This window comes from Cygnus atratus, chromosome 7 (genome assembly GCF_013377495.2).
Source record: "Cygnus atratus isolate AKBS03 ecotype Queensland, Australia chromosome 7, CAtr_DNAZoo_HiC_assembly, whole genome shotgun sequence".
NCBI lineage: Eukaryota > Metazoa > Chordata > Aves > Anseriformes > Anatidae > Cygnus > Cygnus atratus.
Window position 1 is genome coordinate 16,884,906 of NC_066368.1, and position 21,254 is coordinate 16,906,159.

At 46.3% G+C, this 21,254-nt stretch overlaps 2 protein-coding genes across 6 annotated transcripts in view; both read left to right on the forward strand.

The window, feature by feature from the left end:
• EXOC6 (exocyst complex component 6) overlaps positions 1–13,481 on the forward strand; it is a 90,955-nt gene extending 77,474 nt beyond the window's left edge. For 2 of the 5 annotated variants that reach the window (XM_050711839.1, XM_050711835.1), the window contains 3 exons: positions 11,381–11,493; positions 11,865–11,876; positions 12,354–13,449. In XM_050711839.1, the coding sequence (XP_050567796.1) occupies positions 11,381–11,493; positions 11,865–11,876; positions 12,354–12,486 (258 nt within the window). In that variant the 3' untranslated portion in view covers positions 12,487–13,449. Of the gene's footprint in view, positions 1–2,062; positions 2,451–11,380; positions 11,494–11,864; positions 11,877–12,353 lie in introns of those variants that run through there. The other 3 variants (XM_050711836.1, XM_050711838.1, XM_050711837.1) reach the window with 3 other exon arrangements.
• Positions 13,482–14,101: 620 nt separating this feature from the next.
• On the forward strand, positions 14,102–20,748 carry LOC118244972 (cytochrome P450 26C1). The gene is made up of 6 exons (XM_035540493.1): positions 14,102–14,293; positions 14,368–14,592; positions 14,710–14,985; positions 16,699–16,854; positions 19,799–20,293; positions 20,389–20,748. Exons 1-6 carry the CDS (start codon positions 14,102–14,104, stop codon positions 20,746–20,748), a joined length of 1,704 nt encoding a protein of 567 aa, XP_035396386.1.
• Positions 20,749–21,254: the final 506 nt, after the last annotated feature.

The following is a 21,254-nucleotide window of genomic DNA, read 5'->3' on the forward strand; positions in this document are numbered from 1 at the left end:
AAATGCTGGAAGCTTTGCTGGCCACTTAAGAGAGGAGTCCTGAGCACTATGATTTTTAAATTTAGATTTGTAGCTTTTCAAGAACTGTGCAAATCTTTAAAATTAAACAAGTTATAAATTCAAAAATTATTAAAGCTGTTGCATTGGAACTATTTGTCTGTATCTACTGTAGAAGCTGCAGTTACCTCTGTGGAGGTGATGTGTGTCAGTGCACGCTGGAGATCACTGAACTCTGTGGAGACCGTGTGCTGCACAGTCAGGAAGATGCCCATAAACTTTATAGACCTGATGTATATCCTCCTGTTATGTTGAAAGCCTCAGTCTCTTTAACAATGTAATTTCAGTATTTTCCTGAGATGTTATTCGATCTGGTGTTTAGGTCTGAGTGTGAATATGGCAAGGAATAACTTGACAGCTAGGAAAAGGAAATATTCTGTCCTGCCACTAAATAGCTAACTCTTAGTAGCTAGGTTAGCTGTTTCCTGGGTCAGTTTTGTGAGCTGCAACTTCATACAAAGAGCGAACGTGGTTCATCTTTGCGTCCTTGTGAATGCATGTCTGATGTCGTGGATCTGTGCCATGCTTACTTGTCTACTTGTAGGCATCTGTTTACATTGGCGGGCCAAGACTGTGTTTCTATAACTCCTTCCTTCAAGCCTAGAAGTAATCAGGCTGAAATTTAAACGTGAAGGTACAATTGTACTTGGACAGACCACTACAGATGTTTAGTTCCAGAGTATAACAGCCTGACTTTATGCATTAGGTGTACAGGTGTGCAAGGAGAGTTTGGATTAGTTAGTTCAAAATAGCAGTTGTCAGGAAATGACTTTCTATGGTACAGTATGTATCTTTACGTTTGATGAGATTGTCAACATCTGGGTCACTCACATGGGTACTGCTAAATTATAAATGTGACAGATAGGACAAGTGTGTTCACTTCCACAACACATTGTGGAAGATGTTTTGTGTGTAAATTTTATTCCAACTACACTGTTAGATTATTTTAACTAGTCCTATTGTCTCTAAATTAGTTAACTTTGACATTAGATTTTAAAATTTTTGAATATACCTCAAATGTATTTGTACAGGAAGGACTGAGATAAATTATACAGTTTAAGTCCTCAAGAAATATATTTAAGGCACTGTGCTACATAACATGCCATTTAAGGCCTTATTTCATAGATAATCAAATAGTTGAAAGCAGGCCTGTTATAAGTCTCATGCAGTTAAAAAAAACTGTTTATTGATAATTTAAGTTTAAATAAACTCTGCTGCAAAAACTCCCTCATCAGTTACTAGTGTTCCTGGTAAGTTTTAGTGTTTAAGCACTACTTACTTACACACCTGTCTGTGTTTAAAAAAGAAAAAAGAAAAATGAAAATGACAGCTTTAAATTTAACTGTGATATATCAAAGGCTTCACGATTCTACCAACTGAAATTGTATTTTCAAAGTCCAGTTCAGATCAGAGGCAGAAGCTCTGTTTTGGGGGCTGCACTTGTCGCTCCCTGCATGCTGTTGGTAGGAGTACGCCTTAGCGTCAGGAGCTCAAAACCAAAAAATTGGTCAAGGACCCAAACATTGCATAATATGCAACTTTTAATCCACACAAATTTTACCACTGACATAGTTTTATGCTTTGTCTAAAGGGACTGTGTGTACAGGCTGATGGGCTTGACAGGAGCAATTTGGCCAGAGCCCGTGCCCTCTGGAGCCTGACTGTCTGCCAGGCTTCTGCTTTTCAAACACTTGCCTGTTTCTGGGCTCAAAAGACAGTTCTTTTGCTACTAGTCCAGTTTATTCGTTAATGATGAAGAAGAACGCACTTCATAATAAACATTCACACCGTAATCAAATGAGTCTTCTTTGAATATCTATCACTTGTTGCTACATTCTGTATTGCTTGGGACTTAGCTATTTATGTTTGCCTCAATGACTGTATTTGAGTGACTTTCTTGGGAAGTTACATCTTTGGTTGCTTGAAGTCTTTATGTTTGTTTTGGTCATGATAACAGCAACAAGCTTGTTCACATGTCCTCAACAGTGTGCATTTTATTTTGCAGGCAGGACTATGTTCATTTGAAGTGCCAAAAAATATTCATGTACATAACAAGATCAGACATCTGTCAGAGTGTACCTGAAGGTCCAGTTTTAGGAAAGTATTCTGCCCTTTGGGAGAACTTAAGTTGTAAAGGATATATTTGAAAACAAGTAACTTCTCATTTTTTCTTAGCATAACAACAATTCCCAGCGGTTCGGCTGTCATAACTGCTGAGTTTACATGTTACACACATGTGTTAAAGATTGTAACCCAACATTCAAGATAGTGACAGATATGATTTTCACTTATAAATTAAAAACAGATGTAAGCATTTAAATGTAAGACTGTTTCATTCTTGTAAACATTTAAATGTCCCCAGTTTAAACACAATTTCTAAATGCATGGTGCTTAAAAAAAAAAAAAAAAAAAGGAACGTTTTAATGCAGCGGCTTAAAAACTGAAAGAAACTGCCTTTCTAACACAAACTATCCTTCCTTTGAAAAGCCGGGGCTCAGTTTTCAAAGCATTGCCTAGGAATTTAGCCTGCGACCCCCATTGACACTAATGGGAATTGCATAGCTAAGTCCCCATACCATCACTTTGAAAATGCATTTGCTCTACCAATCCAGAAAAAAGGTAGCATAAACTATAGGGAGACACTCACAGATCAAGAGATCAATTTACACTTTGAAATACAAGACCAAAGTGTGTTATTCCAGTTATGTGATCAGTAGGGGGGGATTTTAAAATTCACCACGTTCACAAAATTAGTCACCAGGAGTAAATAAAACAAAATATTTTGGCAAGTGGCAGGCAGACTTGCTAACCAGGCTAACAAGATATTTGTCAACAGTAAAGAACACCGACTGATGAAGTGATAATTGCATTTGGTTGGTGCAGTGTTATTCTACAGTTAGCAAATGCTGTATTTTTTTTTTCCTTGTAAGCCTGGTTTAGATACCTATATTTTAAATACTTCTGTTGTTCCTTTGCAACCAGGAAATGTTTAGAGTGAACAAGCTTTGTCTTTCTCCAGTTCTGATTCTGATTCTTAACATTTTAGTTCCGCTCTAGTAAGAGTTTTCGTGGAGTGCATGCTTTTATAAACAGGGAGCTAACTTTTTGTGAACTAATGGGGATATTACCTTACTATTCATGCAGGGTTGTTTGTTAATTCATTGGAAATAAGTGTATACCTGTTTAATGTATATTTGTGTGTACTTGTGCATGAAACGGAGACTAAAAAGAAAACAACTTTGTTTTGTAGCCGTCTTACTGCAGACTGAGTCCCTGTCATAGCCCATGGCCCCATTATGCTGGTCAGAGTATAAATAAGTGTTTTAACAAAAGGAAGAGAGTGTTGCCTTAGAGTTCACAAGCAGATGAGATTGTAGCTCCACTGAAAGGTTAATACTATGTCAGAAGTTATGAAACAACAATTTTGGTTGACATGCTTCCTCTTCGGTCAGCAAACTCATTTGTTCTTCTGAACAGAAGGTGCCTATAAGTACAGTGTGAGCTCTTTGTGGGGGAATTTTGAGTGGGATGGTTGTGAATGGCTTCCATGAGTTTGCTGTCTTTAAAATGAAAAAGTCCCATTCATCTTTGGGGCAATTTAACTCCCAGTTCCAATACAAATACTAATAATAGTATTGTTAATATACTTGCTATTATTTTATCTCAGTAATTTAAATGATACATAGCTAGCAGTCATGGGGATTTTTTTCTAGCTGTGCATCCTCAAGGAAAAATTTGTAACATTATTTTGGTATCGTATCTTAAAAAAAGATTTGGCATAGCTTGTAGTTGTATATGGTTGGCATCACTACTTTCCTAGCAGAGCTCACCAGTTGCCTAGGCTTTGGGATTTTTTTAATTAAAGAGGTCAAAATCCATTATATCTAAATTTCAAAGAATTTACCAATTAGCTGTAGTCTGCAATGCCCAGCAGGTGGCTTTTATACTATTAAAGGGAGATTGTTTCCATCTCCGATCAAAGCAAAAAGAAAACAAAGGAAAATATAGAATATTTTTCTGTAGACAATGCAATCCACAGGCGTTGTAAATTATAGGTGAAAACTGTATGTAGCAGACTTCAGCTGTACCACTTCAAGCAAAATTCACTATATTTTCACACTGTTCCCCATGAGGATTTTAGTGGCAGTGTCTAAATCTGTTTAGATTAGAGATTAGCTGAGAAGATTAGACAGCTTGCTATTTCCTAAAATTAAGATTTTAGCTTTTCCTTATTTATAAGTAAAAGTAAAAATGCACAATTAGGTAGATTAATGAATGCGATAGAAGTAAAATTAGGGAAAGCTGCCTGTGTTTTAATGCCGCAGGATTCAGGAAAGTTCCAATTTGCACTTTTCAACAAATCTAAACTTCCCAGATTTTTACCTACTTAAAAGAATGTTTGTGACCTTTTGACCCTTTTGTTATCCCTTACTCAGAAAGGCCTTTATTCTGTAAGGCTTAGGTATAAAAAAATAAAAAGAGCGTTAATGGCATAACAGTCCTTTCTGATCACCCTGTGTAAGATGTTTATGCAAAGTGTCAATAGAAGCAATTGGCCTAACAGTGTGACAACCTGCTTTGCTTGGAAATGGGCTAATCTCCTGTTTGGGTTATCCAGAGGTCAGGTAAGGATTTCTTTTTTTGCATTCCCCATAGTGTGTGGGTGCATAACCTGCAAACACTATAGGGAGCAACTGAGCCTACGAATACCACAGAGATGTTGGGAAAAAAAAATAAAATTAAATCCTGCCCTCTTTGCTTTTCCTGAATTTCATTTGGATCTGCTTTTGATTTTTCCTTCACTGGTTCCATCCCAGAACTCCACGTGAGCATGTAACATGTAATGCAGACAGGGCCCAATATCAGTATCTGCGGCTTCACTTTGTGGGTTTGTTTTTTTTCTGACCCCAAACAGGCATCATCCCCCCCCCTTTTTTTTTTTTTTGAAGTTCATGTGGAAACGTGCTTTAAATCCCCATTTTTCAGGACTGCCCCCGTTGCCCTGTCACAGCAGGCTGAACTCAATGAGCACTCAGGCAAGCGGAGCGGCTGCGAAATAGGCCTTGGCTGCGGCCTGCTGGGAGCTCCTGCCGGAGTGAATCAGCTTCTGTGTGTTTTTATAACTGCCTTTTTTTTCCCCCTGTTAATTATGCCCCAAGGCTGTGGAAAGACAGCATTTATCTGTTTCAGCAGAGAAGCAGCAAGTGTTCTGACATGTTTATCAGGCAAATTGTACCTGACAAAAGGTAATTACACATGCAATCAAATCCAGAAGTAACTGGGTGATTAGGGGTTAATAAACTGTTTAGCATAAGAAATATTCTGCTTTTGAGCAAGGAGAGGGGGCCAGAAGGACATAATCCAGAATATGTTACAATAATTACTTTTATTTTGATGGAATATTGAGATTTACAGGAAGGTAAGCAGGATGCTGAGTGCACAACTTCTCATTTTTATCTCCAGCTGCTGAATCGCCGGTGCCTACTTGTACAACCAAAGCTATTTGCTTCTTGATAGTTCAGAAGAGATAACAGCACCATTCCGCCTTGTACTAAGCTACCTTGATACTTTTAAATTAGACAACACCAATAGTGTTGGTTATACTAGAAAAATTCGAACGGAGACTGACCCCATTTCCTTCTGCAAAGCCCCTGTCGTTGTCTTGTGTCAATGTTGACTCTGTGGACAGCTAGTTCCCAAAGTCGCATTCTCTCCCAAGATTATTCCTGACAGTTGCCCAAAAGTAAAAAGGAAAGGGCATCTGTATGATAGCCAAGGATGTGACAGAGGTTCAAACAGCATTGAAAGGGCCGGATGGTTGATTCCAACAGTTCCCAGTGCATAAAGTTCTGAAGTAATTACAAGATGGCCTAAATACAGGAATACGGATGAGCTACTCAGGACTTAAGGTAATATTAAGACAAAGCTTTACCGAGCCATGATTACCATTAATTTCTACACAAACATGGCCATATCACTTAGATGTTGGGGAAAGCAAGAGTTCTGAACTTGAAGAATAGATGCAAGTGCCGCATTTGAAACAGAATTCTTTCCCTAAAATCTTAAGATGTTTTTATACCTGTGGCATTAGTATTGTAATGCATTGTGTCAAAAAACAAACAAACAAAAAAACCATTAGCTATCAAGTCCTTGAAGTAGGACTTACTTTGACTGAAAAGTAGTTTAGTATGTCTTACAATAATATTGTTGTGTTTAAAATGAAAGTTTTACAATTAAAAATAGCAATTTTATCTGCATGATGTAAGAGTTTACTAGAGTGCTTTATGTAAGTATATTTAAACACCTTTTTTTCCAAGTGGTGTTTATTTCAAGCTGAGAAAGCTTACATTAGACATGGAAAAGGTATTTAGAAAATACATAGGCAAGTACAGAAAGTTAAAAAATCCAAGTGTTTTAGGGTATCACTCAAAATGCAAATGTAACACAGCAACCTCAAGCTATATCTACCTTGTCAGTGTCAGTAAGTGGACAGTCTATTGGACACTCCATCTGGTCTACTGGAGAGGATAGAGCTTTTCTCATGTTCCTTTCTTTCTTGGTAAAGATTCACACACACACTTCTCTGCAAACTCTTGTTAGTTGTTCCCAGTCAGAAGGGCTTGAAAATCAGTTCCCATGCTCCTAGGGAAACATATTCTGCTTCATTATAAAATTCTCAGGTATAGCATTGCCTGTCTTAGCTTATTCTTATCTTCCATGGTTGTTATGGGATAAAGAGAGTGTTCCTGCATAGCAGAATAAGTATATCTGGCTTATTAGGTGCTTCTCTGTGTTTCAGCCACGGAAGTTGGTTCTGACAGAGCACAATCAGGTGGCTCCTTGGGTTTGAGTGGCTGGCTGGCTAACAGCTGATGAGTTGCACTGCTTCCAGACTCTGAGAGTAAAGGGAAAGATTTCTGTCCAGTTTGAAGTATTTCCTGGACACGTTAAGTTTGGAAAGATACATGTACAAAATAAACATTTTTTCTATTGTAATTTAAATGCAATAAATGCACATTCTAACTTTGAAGAAATAGCAGCCAGCAGTGCAAAAGTGATGTACTATGCTATGGACTTTGTCTAGTTTTTAAGGCAGGAATGTATTTATTGTCAGGATTTGCTCTGTCCGTGTATTTCTCTTAATACAGTGCATGTCACTGTGGACTATTCCTTGCTAGCTAGTACATCATCTTTTCATTTCTTGTCACAGTAGTAACAATTTTAGTGGATAAAATAGCAGTAAGGAAATGCTGCTTTAATTTGGCCTCTAACAGGTTGGTTTCAGTTGCCACAATAAGGACTATCGCAGGACCGGCATATTCTCCTGTACCTTATACCTCACAGCTGAGAAAACGTGCAACAAGCTCACCTGAATTTATATCCCCAAAATGTTTTGTTTTATTGTAGCCAATACGCTTTTCGGCAAAACTAATATTTATACAATTAGACTTGCCCTTGATACAATTTTTATTTTTCTGCATGAGTAGTAATCACAATATTTAAAACCTCTGAAATTTACAACCTTCTTTTATTTCAATGGAATTTAACATATCCCTCATATTACATCTCTGTAGTGTGAGTCATGTCAGCATGTCAAGCCAAATCCACAAAGTATTTCCATTATATCTTCACCTTGAATACCGTGTAATATTACCAAAGGCTGTTCCCTTTCCTTGTGGTTTTGTCCACGCCTAGTCCCTGACACATTGTAAGATTATTTTAATATATGTCTATTTTGAATGAAAATACAGCAAAAATATAAGGATTTTTTTTTTATCCTCTATTGAAGAGTTGGCCAGGTGTTAGTTTGCTTGATGAATTTAATGTAGCTATTTGTTTGCATGAATTGAAAAAAAAATGGATTTTTTGCATCTTCATGTTCTTCTTTTATTTTCAAGAGTCTTTGTACATAAAGTTTAAGGTATCTTTATCCTTTACTAAAATCATATTCATCTACCAAAGAATTAAGTAGGCCAGTGCTTCATTATGTTCAAATTATACGTAGTAGTCCAAATACTTGTGTATATCTTTGAATGCATGGGCTGTTTTCCAGATCATATGCTTGTGGTCAAGACAGTCACAGCTTAATAGAGGTCTTTCTGTTTTTATCTAAAAGAAAGATTCTTTATTTAAATAAGGCACACATTTTTTGTAGTAGAAGACAGTGTAAATGAGCAAAGCAGCAGAAGCTGAAGCAGACTGGAGTTGATGCCTCTGCAGCATGGTTGCAAGATTGAAGGTAAATTCATGGCTGCACTAAAGGGAAGCGTTGTATGGGAGGACTGAAGTTATTTCCCATACATGTGGTGGTCCAGGAACCATCATTTCTGCTAGACAGTCCTGGCTGCTGATGGCTGCTTGCCAGCCCAGTCCTCTCGCAAAGTGCCTGCACTGACTGTACATCTGCCAAGTGCCAAGTCAGATGCAGGTGATATGAATGGCCAGGACACAGATCCGAAGAGCTGCACACCAGGCAGCTCTTGCCCACCCACAGTGTACAGTACATGCTGTCAAAGCCCATTACACACAGCAATATGCTGCAGTGCAGAACTGCAGCTGTGAGAGGGACAAAACACACAGTATGTAATTGTGCACAGCAGCAGTCCGATCTCCAGCAATGTCTGCGGTCCTCTGTCACATTTACTGCAGCAGCAGGGCACATTTGTCGTGCTGTAGCCCCTGAACATGTGCGCAGGAGGGAAGGGAGTTATGATAGGGTGGCATGTGTCGACTGATTGCGTGTCCCTGGTCCTTCACGTGGCCTGCCACATGTCATGACAGCTGCTTTAATTTAGGAGACTTACTAGCATGAGGCTGGTTGTGTGCAGCTCTTCGACCAAGTGTGGAGAAAGGAGGGAGCTGTGTTAGTGCTGGGCACATTCCCCTTGCTGATTGCGTTTCCAGTGCTCACTCTTCAGAGCCAGGACTGCCTTGGAGCACACAGAATATGATTCACGTTCTCTTGGGACATTGTTTTACCTCGCGAGTTGAAAAGCAGCAGATTGCGTAGTCTGTTTAGAGCCCTACATGCCTATCTGTGTTTGATCAGGTGACAAATTAGGTCTAATCTTCCACCCCCACCATCAGTAGTAGCACTAAGATGTCCCAGAGCCACAAGACAATCAGATGGCTGATTCAGATGCTGGAATTGTGGTATGAAAATCACTCGTGCAATATTGGCAGGAAAGTTTCTTTGAACTTGTCAACACTATCAATGATCAGTGGCTTTGTTGCTGAAGGGGCACAGAAAAGGTTGTTTAGGATGTAGCCAGAGTCCTCAATATCAATGTTAGAATGGGATTAAGAAATTAAATCTTTCACCTTTGATTTGCTGAGAACATTGGTGTTCTCCTGTGTGGAGCCCATGACAAATGGCATTGTAGTTGGTAGTAATTTATTAATACATTCCATTTGCTTCTCTGTGAGAGAGAGGGAACATGAAGTCTCCAGATTACATGGTCTGTGTTCCTGTGGCTGTCAGCTTTGTCCTCTCCACCTTGTGTTGCACATCTGACTGTCCTACTTTCTGCTCTTTTGATCATGCTTTGGAATATAGTGCGCAGCCTCTGTGACTAGGCACTACTGACTGGTGTAACACAGGTAATAAGTGATGAGTAACATGCAGCAGCAAGTGAGGCCATGGGTTTCACAAATGCCACTAATTCCTGAGTTATCAGAGCGTGATAGCTCAGGCCAAGTCTGTTTGCTTAGTGACTAAAGGCATATTCTCTTCTCTCCAGATCAATAGGAGAATTGATGGTGACCGTCCTGAGAAAAGACTTTATGAGAAAGAACTGCTTGTATTTGACCTTGACAGCTATCATGGATATGTAGTCAGTAGAGAATGAAATGGGGTCCTTGCCTTTTATACACTTTTAACCCAAATGGGGTATTAAAATGTAAAGCTAGGGGTGTCACTGTGGTTTTTAATGATCTTTGGTGGACTTTGGAAGGACTGAGCAGTAACTATATCAGAGGTCTGTTATAAAGCCAGGAAATGTTACTGCATGTTCATAAAATATTTTATTACATATATGGGAGGATTAATTCATTATAAAATAATTCATTTAAATTAGATGCTTTATTTGAAAAGAACATAAGAGGGGGATTAGAAAGTGGACACAGTTAGAAAGCACATAAATTTGAAGCTGCGGAGTGTGTCCTTGCTGTAACAGTTCTGGTTTGGCTTAGAGGTAGCAGAAGCAAATGTTTGAAGTGGCAAGGATTCTTTATTTAAACAGCAAAATGATACAACCTGCAGTAGTCTGTTGTGTTTCTTAGAGTGGTTTTGTCACGGGCAGTCCTTTTCCACCTCACAGTTCCAAGCACCAGCAATGCAGCAAGGCCTCCGGGCGAGCAGGGGCTCTGGGCTGCCCTGAGGCCCCAGCTCAGCAGAGCCGCCCTGGGCCCCTGGAGCCGGGACATAGCGCTGCTAATGGCTCCCCACACTCGTTGTAGCAGCAGCTTTGGCTAACACAGGGCAGCTGGAGAACAAGCCCACATTAGCCCTCAGCAGCAGCAGGATGAGGCCAGGCACCGGACACAAGGGGGGAAGCTTGGGGGTGTCCCACCGTTGATGTTCCTGGGAGCAGGGCCCCGGCCCACCAGCCCATGGGTAGCTGTGGGAGAGGCTCCACTGAGCGGGGCCGCCTGCACCCGTCAGTGCCTGGCCCGCTTGCCTCACGGCCATCCAGGGGAAATCAGGGGTTTGGGCTGGCTGAGGGGCAATTCGGCTTTAAGGGCTGCTGGAGGTGAGGCACTGCGTCTGCTCATAAAAGTGAGCTGCTGTGCTGAATGGCAGCTCCGAGATCGTGAGTGAAAGGCCCAAACTGAAACTGCGGCCAGACACGGCTGTGCTTGGAGGTTTTTCGATCTCCTCCCCCCTCCCCCCCCAGCTTAAGTGTTTGGGGTTTGTTTGAGCCAGAAGTGTGCCCAGCGCTCGGGGCTGAGTCGTGGGGATCAGTCACCACAGAGAGTCCAGCAGGGGTTGTTTAATTCACTTAATTGAGACTACCTGCCCCCCTGGTTTAAATTACTGAGAGCAGCACCAGCTGCGAGTGTCCCCTTCTACCTGCCCACGGTGTTTTGAGCCCCCGGACCGCCAGAGCAGGAAGCCGTGAGCATCCCCTCCCAGGGCTGAACCTGCACAGCCACCTCCCGACACACAGAGGGAGAGGGAAAGGTGCTCAGGAGAGAAACGGGTGTGGGATGCAGGGGTTCCAGGGCCCGGCCCTGTGCCTGGCCCAGTGCCTCCTGGCCACAGAGCGGGGGCCCCAGGCTGCAGCTACGCACTGGCTTCACTCACCTGCCGCTTCTCCCCCAGCTCCTGGACCTCTTCATGGTGTGGGACTGGTCCACCTACCTGGCTGACTACGGGCAGGCCACCTCCAAATACCTGCGGGTCAACCCGAGCACAGCCCTCACGCTGCTGGAGAAGTAAGTGTGGGGCCGCGGGGCTGGGGCCAGGGCTGGGGCCGGGGCTGCCCTCCCCAGCATCTGAAAGCCCACGGCAGTGCTTGCACGATGCTTAGGGCCCTGCAGAGCTGCTGGTGGAGCCTGAGCGATGGTCAGAGCCACGGCTCCCTGAGCTGCCACTGCACGGGTGAGAAATGCGAGAGCTGTTGCTGTCGTGGAGCCGGGGCAAGCTTTCAGCCGTCCCGCGAGTGGGCTGGGGCAAGGGACAGCGCGGTTCCACCAGCCGAGCATCAGCCTGTTTTATACAGCTGGATCCGCGCGCTGGGACGCAAAGGCGTTTTCTAACGGTGTTTTCTTTCCTCTCCGGCCTGCCACGAACGCGTGTTTTGCAGGGTTCACAGAGGGTACGTATCACCTCTATTGTTACAAAGTATTGTTGCGTCAATTTATTTTATTTCACAAATTTCGTTTTAAACTCCTTTGATGCTGGAGATTAGCAATAGCGGTATCAGGTAATTTGATGATGACTAAAGGACTCCTGTTCACTGAGTCTGAATTTAACCTGGAGCCAGATGATTTGTACAAATTTTGTTTTGCTTCCCTCCTAATGCAACTGGTAGACTGTTTCCTGCTAAAGTGATATTTGATAAAAAGATATTTGCTTAGTACTCACATGCAATTTGTGAAGTAGTATTTGTTAAAATGACTTCTGTATGGTGGAAGTTTGATTTAAGAACACAGATAACCCGTTTTGTAACCTTTTGGTTCTTATTAGCACAAAGATCGAAAGAGAAATAAAAGTAAACCTAATGAAGTAGTTGGATTTTTCCTTTTCAAATTGTTTCTAACATGTCTGTATCTTTTGCTTTTTATTTCTCCAGAATGAGAGACTCTAGCAAAAAGAACAACATTTTTGCTCAGTTCAGGAAGAACGATCGTGACAAGCAGAAGCTAATAGAGACTGTAGTAAAGCAACTTAGGAGTTTAGTGAATGGTATGTCCCAGCACACATAGGCCTGCTAAATCAACTGTATCTCATCATGCCAAGGGGTATTTCTCAGCCACTATTTCTACTACGCAAAGAGTGGTATCAATTAGGACATTTGTTTGGCCAAGTAAAAGGAAAAATGCAGTAGATTGGTTGTACACAGAGTCCTCAGTAAACAGTTCTTTGTACGTATTTTTAATGGATCGAATACTATTTTATATATTGTAAACAAATGGTGAAAAATGAGACTGTACAATAAAAACCAGCTCAGTCACACTGTACATGGAACAGCTGAACTGTAAATACATTATTTAAATGTCTGTAGACACGATGTTCAAAATTTGGCTCCGGGTAGGAATTATTTGAGAAATGATCCTTTAGTTGCTGTTTTCAGGATGACTCCTAATTAAATGGTTTTTTTTTAGGCATTGAGATACTTGCATTTCAGATACTGCCTGTCATTTTCCTGCATTAAATGTATACTAGCCTTAAAGTGATTGGACATAATTTTGTATACCACATTTTGTAGTCTGGAGGTATGAAAAAATCTTCTGATTTTTAGTACCTTTGAAAACTACCTGAGAATTAGACTTGATATTTATTTAGCATTAGGACTTATAGGCTTTGTTCTCCGAAAGGGTTTAATCTTGAGTTTGTGAATGTAAATAACCATTTGAGTTCTTTATAATGTGACTTTTTTTGTTTCTGTTCCTCAGGGTTACCATTTCTAACTGTACTTTTTTAAGACCCCGGGTTCTTTCCCCAGGCTGCAGTAAGGAGTAGACTTGCCACTGTTGGTTTCGTGCCGCATCTGTTTGTCAGAATGCGCTTCCTAGAGCCAGCCCCATCCCAGCAAATAGCGTTTGTCCCACAGCCGGTCTCTTTGCACCGTCCCCTCCTGGCTATTTTAGACACGAAGAGAACGTCTAGCAAATACAAACCAAATGGAACGTGTAAAAATACTGTACATTTCGCTGTATTTTTAAGTTATTGACGGTCTAAATACAGTAATATAAACCTTACCCGTGTTCGTGTTTAATTTCACGCCTCAAAACGCGCCTCAGGACCGCGTTTCGCTGGGACCTGCCCGGGTCCCGGCTTCGTTGCTGAGTTACCTCGGGGCGGGCAGGGACCGGGACCGGGGCTGGGACCGGGGCCGGGGCTGGGACCGGGGCCGGGGGGCGGCGTGCCGAGCCGTGCCGTGCCGTGCCGTGCTGAGCCGTGCCGAGCCGAGCCGTCGGGGGGACGCCCCTCGAGGCCGGGCGGGAGGCGGGAGAGGGGCTCCGGGGGCCCCCGTCCCCGGGGGGAGCTGTCCCGGCCGCCCCCGCTCGCCCTCCGCCGCCGTCCCCGCGCCCCCTCGATCGATCCCCCCGGCTCTCCCGCTCCAATCACCGCACTTGGCCGCGCTGCTTAAATATGCAGCGGAGACGTCATCTCCGAAGGTGGATCGGGCGCAAGTGGCCAATATCTATATAAATGTGGCCGAGGGGCGAACCGGCAGCAGGAGGCGAGCGGGGCCGGGCGGGCCAGCAGCCGGCAGGGGCCCATCGGCGGAGCGCCCGGCCGCTCGCTGCCTCCCCCGGTGCTCCGCCCGGCGGCGGGGCAGGGACCGGGCGGCCCCCGGGCGGCCCCCGCAGGAGGATGCCGGCGGGGCTCTCCTGGCCCGCGGCGGCGGCTCTGGTGCTGCTGGTCCTGGCGCTGCTGCTCGCCCTGTGCCGGCACCTGTGGGCGCTGCGCTGGAGCCTCAGCAGGGACCGCGCCAGCGCCCTGCCCCTGCCCAAGGGCTCCATGGGCTGGCCCTTCTTCGGGGAGACCCTGCACTGGCTGCTCCAGGTGAGGCGCGGGGCGGGGGGCGCGGGGACGGGACGGGGACGGAGGGTTGGGGCTGACGCACGGCTCGTCCCCAGGGCTCCCGCTTCCACAGCTCCCGGCGGGAGCGGTACGGCAACGTTTTCAAGACCCACCTGCTGGGCCGTCCGGTGGTCCGGGTGACGGGCGCCGAGAACATCCGCAAGATCCTGCTGGGCGAGCACACGCTGGTCAGTGCGCAGTGGCCCCAGAGCACCCAGATCATCCTGGGCTCCCACACCCTGCTCGGCTCCATCGGCGACCTGCACCGCCAGCGCCGCAAGGTGAGCCTTGCAGGGCACGCGGCCCAGGTGGCACCTCCTGCCCAGGCTTGGGACTCGGTGGCATGTGGGCTCCCTGCTTTAACTACCTGCTTCTCTTCCCCCTCCTTCTGCTCCTAGATCCTGGCCAGAGTGTTCTGCCGTGCCGCCCTGGAGAGCTACCTGCCGCGGATCCAGAAGGTTGTGAGCTGGGAGCTGCGGGGCTGGTGCATGGAGCCGGGCTCCATCGCAGTTTATTCCTCCGCTAAAACCTTAACTTTCCGCATTGCAGCTCGGATTCTGCTGGGACTCCGCCTGGAGGAAAAGCAGTTCAAGGACCTGGCCAAAACTTTTGAACAGCTGGTGGAGAACCTCTTCTCCCTGCCCCTCAACATACCCTTCAGCGGGCTGCGCAAGGTACTGCCGCCTGCCCCGTGCCTTCTTGTGTGGGGGCCCGGGCCGGGCTGTGGCGGCACAGAGCCCCCATCCCCAGGCCTGCCAAGGGCTGCCCCTGAAGGGCCAGGACCGCTGCAGCACCCGTGCCAGGCTGAGGGCCTGGTGTGTTGCTCGCCCTGCTCCTGGTTTGCTTCCAGCACCTCCCTGCACGGGTTCCAGTACAACGCGGGGCTGCCGTGCGCATTGCTGGAGCCTTTTCTCCAGGGTGAGTTTCAGCTCCCCTGAACCTCTGTTTTCGGCTGCTATGCAGCTGTCGGCTTGTCAGACCCCTTCTCTGGAGGTTGCCAGCATGCCCCTTGCCTCTTCTCACTCGCCACATACATTGCTAGTGTTGGCTTTGGCTAGTCCATCATGCCTGGTCCTGTCCCATTGCATCCCACTCGGACTCATGCAGAGGCATCTTTGGTCATGAGGAAAAAGGGCACAGCAGGGACCTCCCTGTGCAGCTCAGGCAGGCTGAGGACTTGAGACCCACTTACAGTCCTTGGTCCCTTGTCCACCAGCAGCAGACAGCGAGGAGTCCTGGAGGGGAGCGTGGCAGAGGGACAGCTTCCTCTGCCTCTTACAACCCCCAATTTCTTCCCTGCTGTCCTGCCCCTTCCTACCTGCCTCCCCACACTCCCGCTCTAGGTATCGGTCCCATGTCCCACCCCTCCTGTCACATTTCAATCTGCTGTCCCTCCTCTGGCTTTGGGCCATTCACCCTGCTGGGCACCCAGCCCAAGTCTCCTGCCTCTTCTTGCAAGGTCTTGTCCAATCTCTTATTTCCACTGGGAGCTCTGCCCCACTGGATCACCTTACCTGGCCAGCCCCAGCTCTCCCCCAGCTTCCCAGCAGCTCTTCTCACCAGATCAAAGTTCTTGTTCCCCTTGTCCTGCAGGCTGTCACCAGCATGAGCTTTCAGCATCCATCCCGTCTCAGGTCAGCCACAGCCTGTCTGGCCCGAGACCAACCTCTTTAACTTGCTTTTATCTCCTCTTGTCTTTCCTCTTGCTTTCCCATTTCCTTTGTCCAGTCCTTCCCAACTCAACTCTCATCCTTTGCATCTTCTTCCCAGCTTCTGGTCATGGCCACTTCTCATCCTAACTATCTGATCCAGGTTTTTGCAGGAGGCCTCTTGCTACAGATCCATACTCTGTGACTCCATCCTTCCCCACTTTGCAGCAGGTTGCTTTTCAGTTGGCTCACGAAGGTCTTCCTAATGTTTTGCTGCACAGAAGTGCAACACAGACGGAGATCAGCTGGGTGTGGTTAACATGTATCTGGAAAAGCCACTCATTTTTTACTGTCGGATGTGCCTTGCCTCCTGGACTCAGTTTTATTAAATTACTGCTTCCCCTCCTGTCAGACAAGCTTCCTTTGGACCTGACAAGACTGTGAGTTTGTTCACTGCAGGCCCCTCTGGATTCAGTGCCGTGGGCTTGCTGCTGTCGTTTCCTCTCCAAGTGTGTTTCCTAGGACTTGTATTTGATTCACAACAGAAAGCTGAAAGAACTTGCAGCAGTTCTCACTGAGCTGCTACCTCTTGTGAGGCTTTGGGGCTGGGCAATAGGTTAAACAATTTTTGCTGTTGCAGATCCTGGGATTAAAGACAACCACAGAAGGGGTCCCCTGCTCTCTTTGGAGAGGGGGGCAGTTCCTAGGGCTCCCCTGACCTGTGTCTGCCTCCCACAGGGAATCAAAGCACGGGACATGCTACATGAGTTCATGGAGAAGGCTATACAGGAAAAACTGCAGAGAACCAACTCAGAAGACCATAGCGATGCTCTGGATTTCATAATAAACAGTGCCAAGGAGCATGGCAAAGAATTCACCATGCAGGAGCTGAAGGTAACCAGAACCCTTCTGACTGGGTGTCTGTGAGAGGCTTGGGCTGAGGGGTGGGAGAAAGAAGGAGCCCTGTGGTGGGACAAGGAGAGTTGTGGTGGGACAAGGAGGGCTGTGGAGGGACCGCTGTGAGCTGCTGGCTCCCTCCCGCCTCTTGCCAACCCCGAGGAGCCCATCCGCAGCATGAGCAAGACAGCCCGGGCCCGGCGAGCTCAGCTGTGTGCTTGCCCCTAAGTGTCAGCACGCATGAAAAGCAGCTCATCTGCCTCTAGAGTGAAGAGTGCTGGGGAGGATGGGAGTCTCACCTGGAGTGGGTGCTGGGGTGGGCAGGTGTGCAAACAGCCCCTAGCGCTGAAGCCAGCACACAGAGTTAGTGGGCGGTGCACTACTCAGATGGTCTCATAGGGTTGTGTCTCTTTGCATTAGAACAGAGATGGTATTTAAAGAGGAAACAAATGCCTCTTTTGCCTTTCCTCTTCATGGCCACCTGGCTTCAGCCTGCCTTAGGATGTGTTTAGGGTTATGAGGCTGTGCTCAGGCTCTGCACATTAGCGTGCACTTGGTAACCTCCCAGATGAAGTCTTGGATATATGTAGGGCTAGTTGTGTGTTCCTCAGGCAACACCTAACATCTAGCACAGTGTGGCGTGCAGATCATGTCACTGTATTCCTCAGGGCTGGGAGCCCAGAAATCACTGAGACAGTACATCAAAATGGGCCTGGGGATGGAACGATGAGTTCTGGGTCATTCCCTATCACCTCATTAATTATATCACGTAGCTTGTGGATTGCTGTGATGCAACATGACTCGTCGCTGTGACTTAGGGATGAACCCAGCAGTCCTCACTGAGACAAAACCCAGCGAAAAGTACTTTGCCAAAGATCTTGGGAAAAAAACTGTCATTAGTGCTGCATCATTCATACCTCCAGGTCATTCTGTGTCGGTCAACAACACATGATGCTGCATTTATGTAACAAGTTTTGAAGCAGTTTTGTATGGGTACAGCAGCTGAATATAGTTTAAAAGTAAAGGACACACAATTTTAGTGTTTATTTAGATATTTAAGGAAAATTATCTAAATACAAATGTTTTGTATGTATTTTATAAGTGTAATCTCTAAATTCTGAAGTATTTGAAAGACATTACAGAGACTATCAGGTGCAATTAGAAATAGAGTATATTCTGAAAATGGCTTCATTATATTTATTTATATTATTTATTATAATAATTATTTTTATTATAATATAATTATGAAGAATAATTTCCAGATTCAAAATGTGATTGATTAGACTTGGTTAATCTCTGTTAGTATTCACATGTATATTGCACAAGGATAATTACACGATCTCTCATCCTGTCTCTGTCTCTGACCACAAGTGAGATAATAACAGTAGGAATAAAGGGATATTAAACACAGTGACCTAGGGCCAGCTGGTTCAAGTGACAGTATATTTATATGCAGTCTGGTACGTTTACGGTTAGAAACTTTCTACCTTGCCTGCATTTAACAAAATGACTTGCAAATCAAACGCCTATGCTTGCAAATACAGCACTATTATCTGCTATTGTAGAGCTCTCATCCATTGCAGGTGTAACTGGGTAGAAAGTTTAAAGCAGTCCTAGAGTCATGGATATATTCAACTCTGAGAGACACCACAAAACTTGTGACACTAGTTACTAATTTGCTTTTTTTTTCTTTCTTTTTTTTTTTTTTTTTTCCCTGCATGATTTGGGAGGACATTTTTCTCAGAAACTTTCCTAAATATGCTGTGGTTTGCACTAGTGACATGAACTCAGCAAGAGCCTTGAAATGTAAAGGTCATTACAAATATATCATTTTGCCAAAAGTACTTTTTTAGAAAGTTTTAAATCTTGGAAGGATAGAAAAAAGCATCCTGTATAACCGTGCTGTCACTGGCTGAGTGGCTGAGCAGCAATGCTGTTGGTCCTGCATCACAGGACGGGAAGCTGGGCTGCAGCACAGAGACAAAACCAACCATGGGAGGGTACAGCCTCACTGTCACGGCTCATGTTGGCATTGTAACAGCCAGAAGAGAAAGTAAGCAGCTCAGTGTCACAGCTGGGGTGGCAGCACCATCAGAGGTTGATGCAGAGAGTTGTAAGAGCTATCATTTCAAAATGCAGAGTCTCACATTGCACTGTGGTGGCTTTTAATTGCAAGCTGTGGGACTCAGAGATTTATTTTCATCTGGGTCTGCTATCTTTTGGATGTAAAAATTCCTCCTGATGCCTGCAGGAGGTGCGATGGGGTCGGTGGGGACCTGTTATTTCAGAGACTTCAGTTCAGCTGAAAGATGCCTTTGCGAGCTACACTTTGGCAAAAACCCATAGTTCAGCCAATATATGGTGCTGAGGACAGTAGCAAAGACCAGTCTTTGTTACATGACCCTTGACCTTACCAGACTTTGTTCCAGGTACCTTAAGACATCAGGTGTCCTTTCCACTGCTTTTGGCTTCTCCCTCCAGACCCAGCTGTGGGTAACTCTTAACTTTCTGCTTTTGAGTGTCAGTTTGAGTCACCTTCCACATAAGCAAATGGTCAATTATAACTGGAGATGGATTAAATGCAGCCCATTTTAGCTGCCAGTGCATCTGTTATCTATACATAAACATGCCTCATAACCCCTGCTGGCCAGAGAGGCGAAAGCTGGGCACAAAGGGGAATTGGCAGACGAAGGTAAAACCCATAATGCTTAAAGTGAATGTCACTGTATGATAAAATGTGTGTTAAAATTCTTGTTAGGGTTTGTAAGTCTTGGGAGGAGAGCTGGGAAGAGGGTGAGCAGGTCTGTGGAGAGCAGGGGCAGAGGCAGTGGCAGGGTCCTCTGCCCAGGGACAGAGCCTGTGAAGGGAGAGGACAGTCGGGCAATTCAATCACGACCAGCCTAGAGTGGCATTCAAACTTGTCACCTTCCTTCCCTCCCAGGAATCAGCCATTGAGCTCATATTTGCTGCTTTTTTCACCACGGCCAGTGCCAGCACCTCTCTCATCCTCCTGCTACTAAAGCACCCCTCAGCGATCAAAAAAATCAGGCAGGAGCTGATGTCCCACGAGCTGTACCCACAGTGCCAGTGCTGCCCTGCGGGACCCAGCCCGGACACCTTGCCCATGCAAGGCAGGGACAGCAAGAAGCAGCTCCCCGCCGTGGCCAGAGATGCTCTTGAGGACCAGAGCCAGCCCCCGAGCCCCCCGGAGGAGGCAGAGCCCAGCGGTGGCCTCTCCCCACAGCCCCCAGCCCCACTGGAGCCCACACACCCCCAGAGCAGTCCCCAGCCCCAGGCCTGTCACTGCCCCTCAGACATCAGCCTGGAGAAGCTGGGCCGCCTGCGCTACCTGGACTGTGTGATCAAGGAGGTGCTGCGGGTGCTGCCCCCTGTCTCTGGAGGCTACAGGACGGCGCTGCAGACTTTCGAGCTGGATGTAAGTGCTATGCACATAGAGGAAAGGTAGGGAGGGCTGTCCCTGGGTACCACCATTCGCAAGGTGCCTAACGTTCCTCTCCTCTGTCCCCACAGGGCTACCAGATCCCCAAGGGCTGGAGTGTGATGTACAGCATCCGTGACACGCATGAGACAGCCGCCGTCTACCAGAGCCCCCCTGGTGGCTTCGACCCTGACCGCTTCAGTGCTGCCCAGCCAGAGGCTGTCAGCCGCTTCCACTACATCCCCTTTGGCGGCGGGGCGCGGAGCTGCATTGGCAAGGAGCTGGCGCAGGCCATCCTCAAGCTGCTGGCCATCGAGCTGGTCACCACGGCCCGCTGGGAGCTGGCCACCCCCGCCTACCCCGCCATGCAGACCGTGCCCATCGTGCATCCCGTGGATGGGCTGCAGCTCTACTTCCACCCCTTGCGGCCCAGCCGCGGCAGTGAGGCCTAAGCCAGGGTGCTGCGCCCAGCCCTGGCTGTGGTACTGCTCCGTGACTGGCTGGGTCGCTGCAGAGCAAGGCCCCAAAGGTCTTTTTTTTTTTTTAAACCCTCCTGGTGTCCTGCAGAGTAGGGTCCCACAGAGTCCTGCAGACAGCCCCAAGCACCGGGGCAAGCCTCACCCCCAACCCCAGGGGCAAAACAGGAGCTGCCGGCAGGGAGCATCCCCCGTGGGTGCCCAGCCAGCCCCTGCCACACACAAGTCCCTGGGGAGCAAAAACCCCAGGCCCATAGTTAAGGCTCCCGGAGCTTTTCTCTCTCATGGCTTTCTTCTATGGGCGTGCTGTAGGAGAGGCAGGAGGCACATCCTGCACACTGGGGCTTTTTGGAGATGTAAAAAGGGGGAAGAAGGGGGGACTCTGCAGGAAAACACAAACCAGGTCTGCCCAATCCACAGCATCAGCTGTAGATAGAATAATAGTTTGTAACATGTTTTTTTATTGTAAATATTTCATCTCT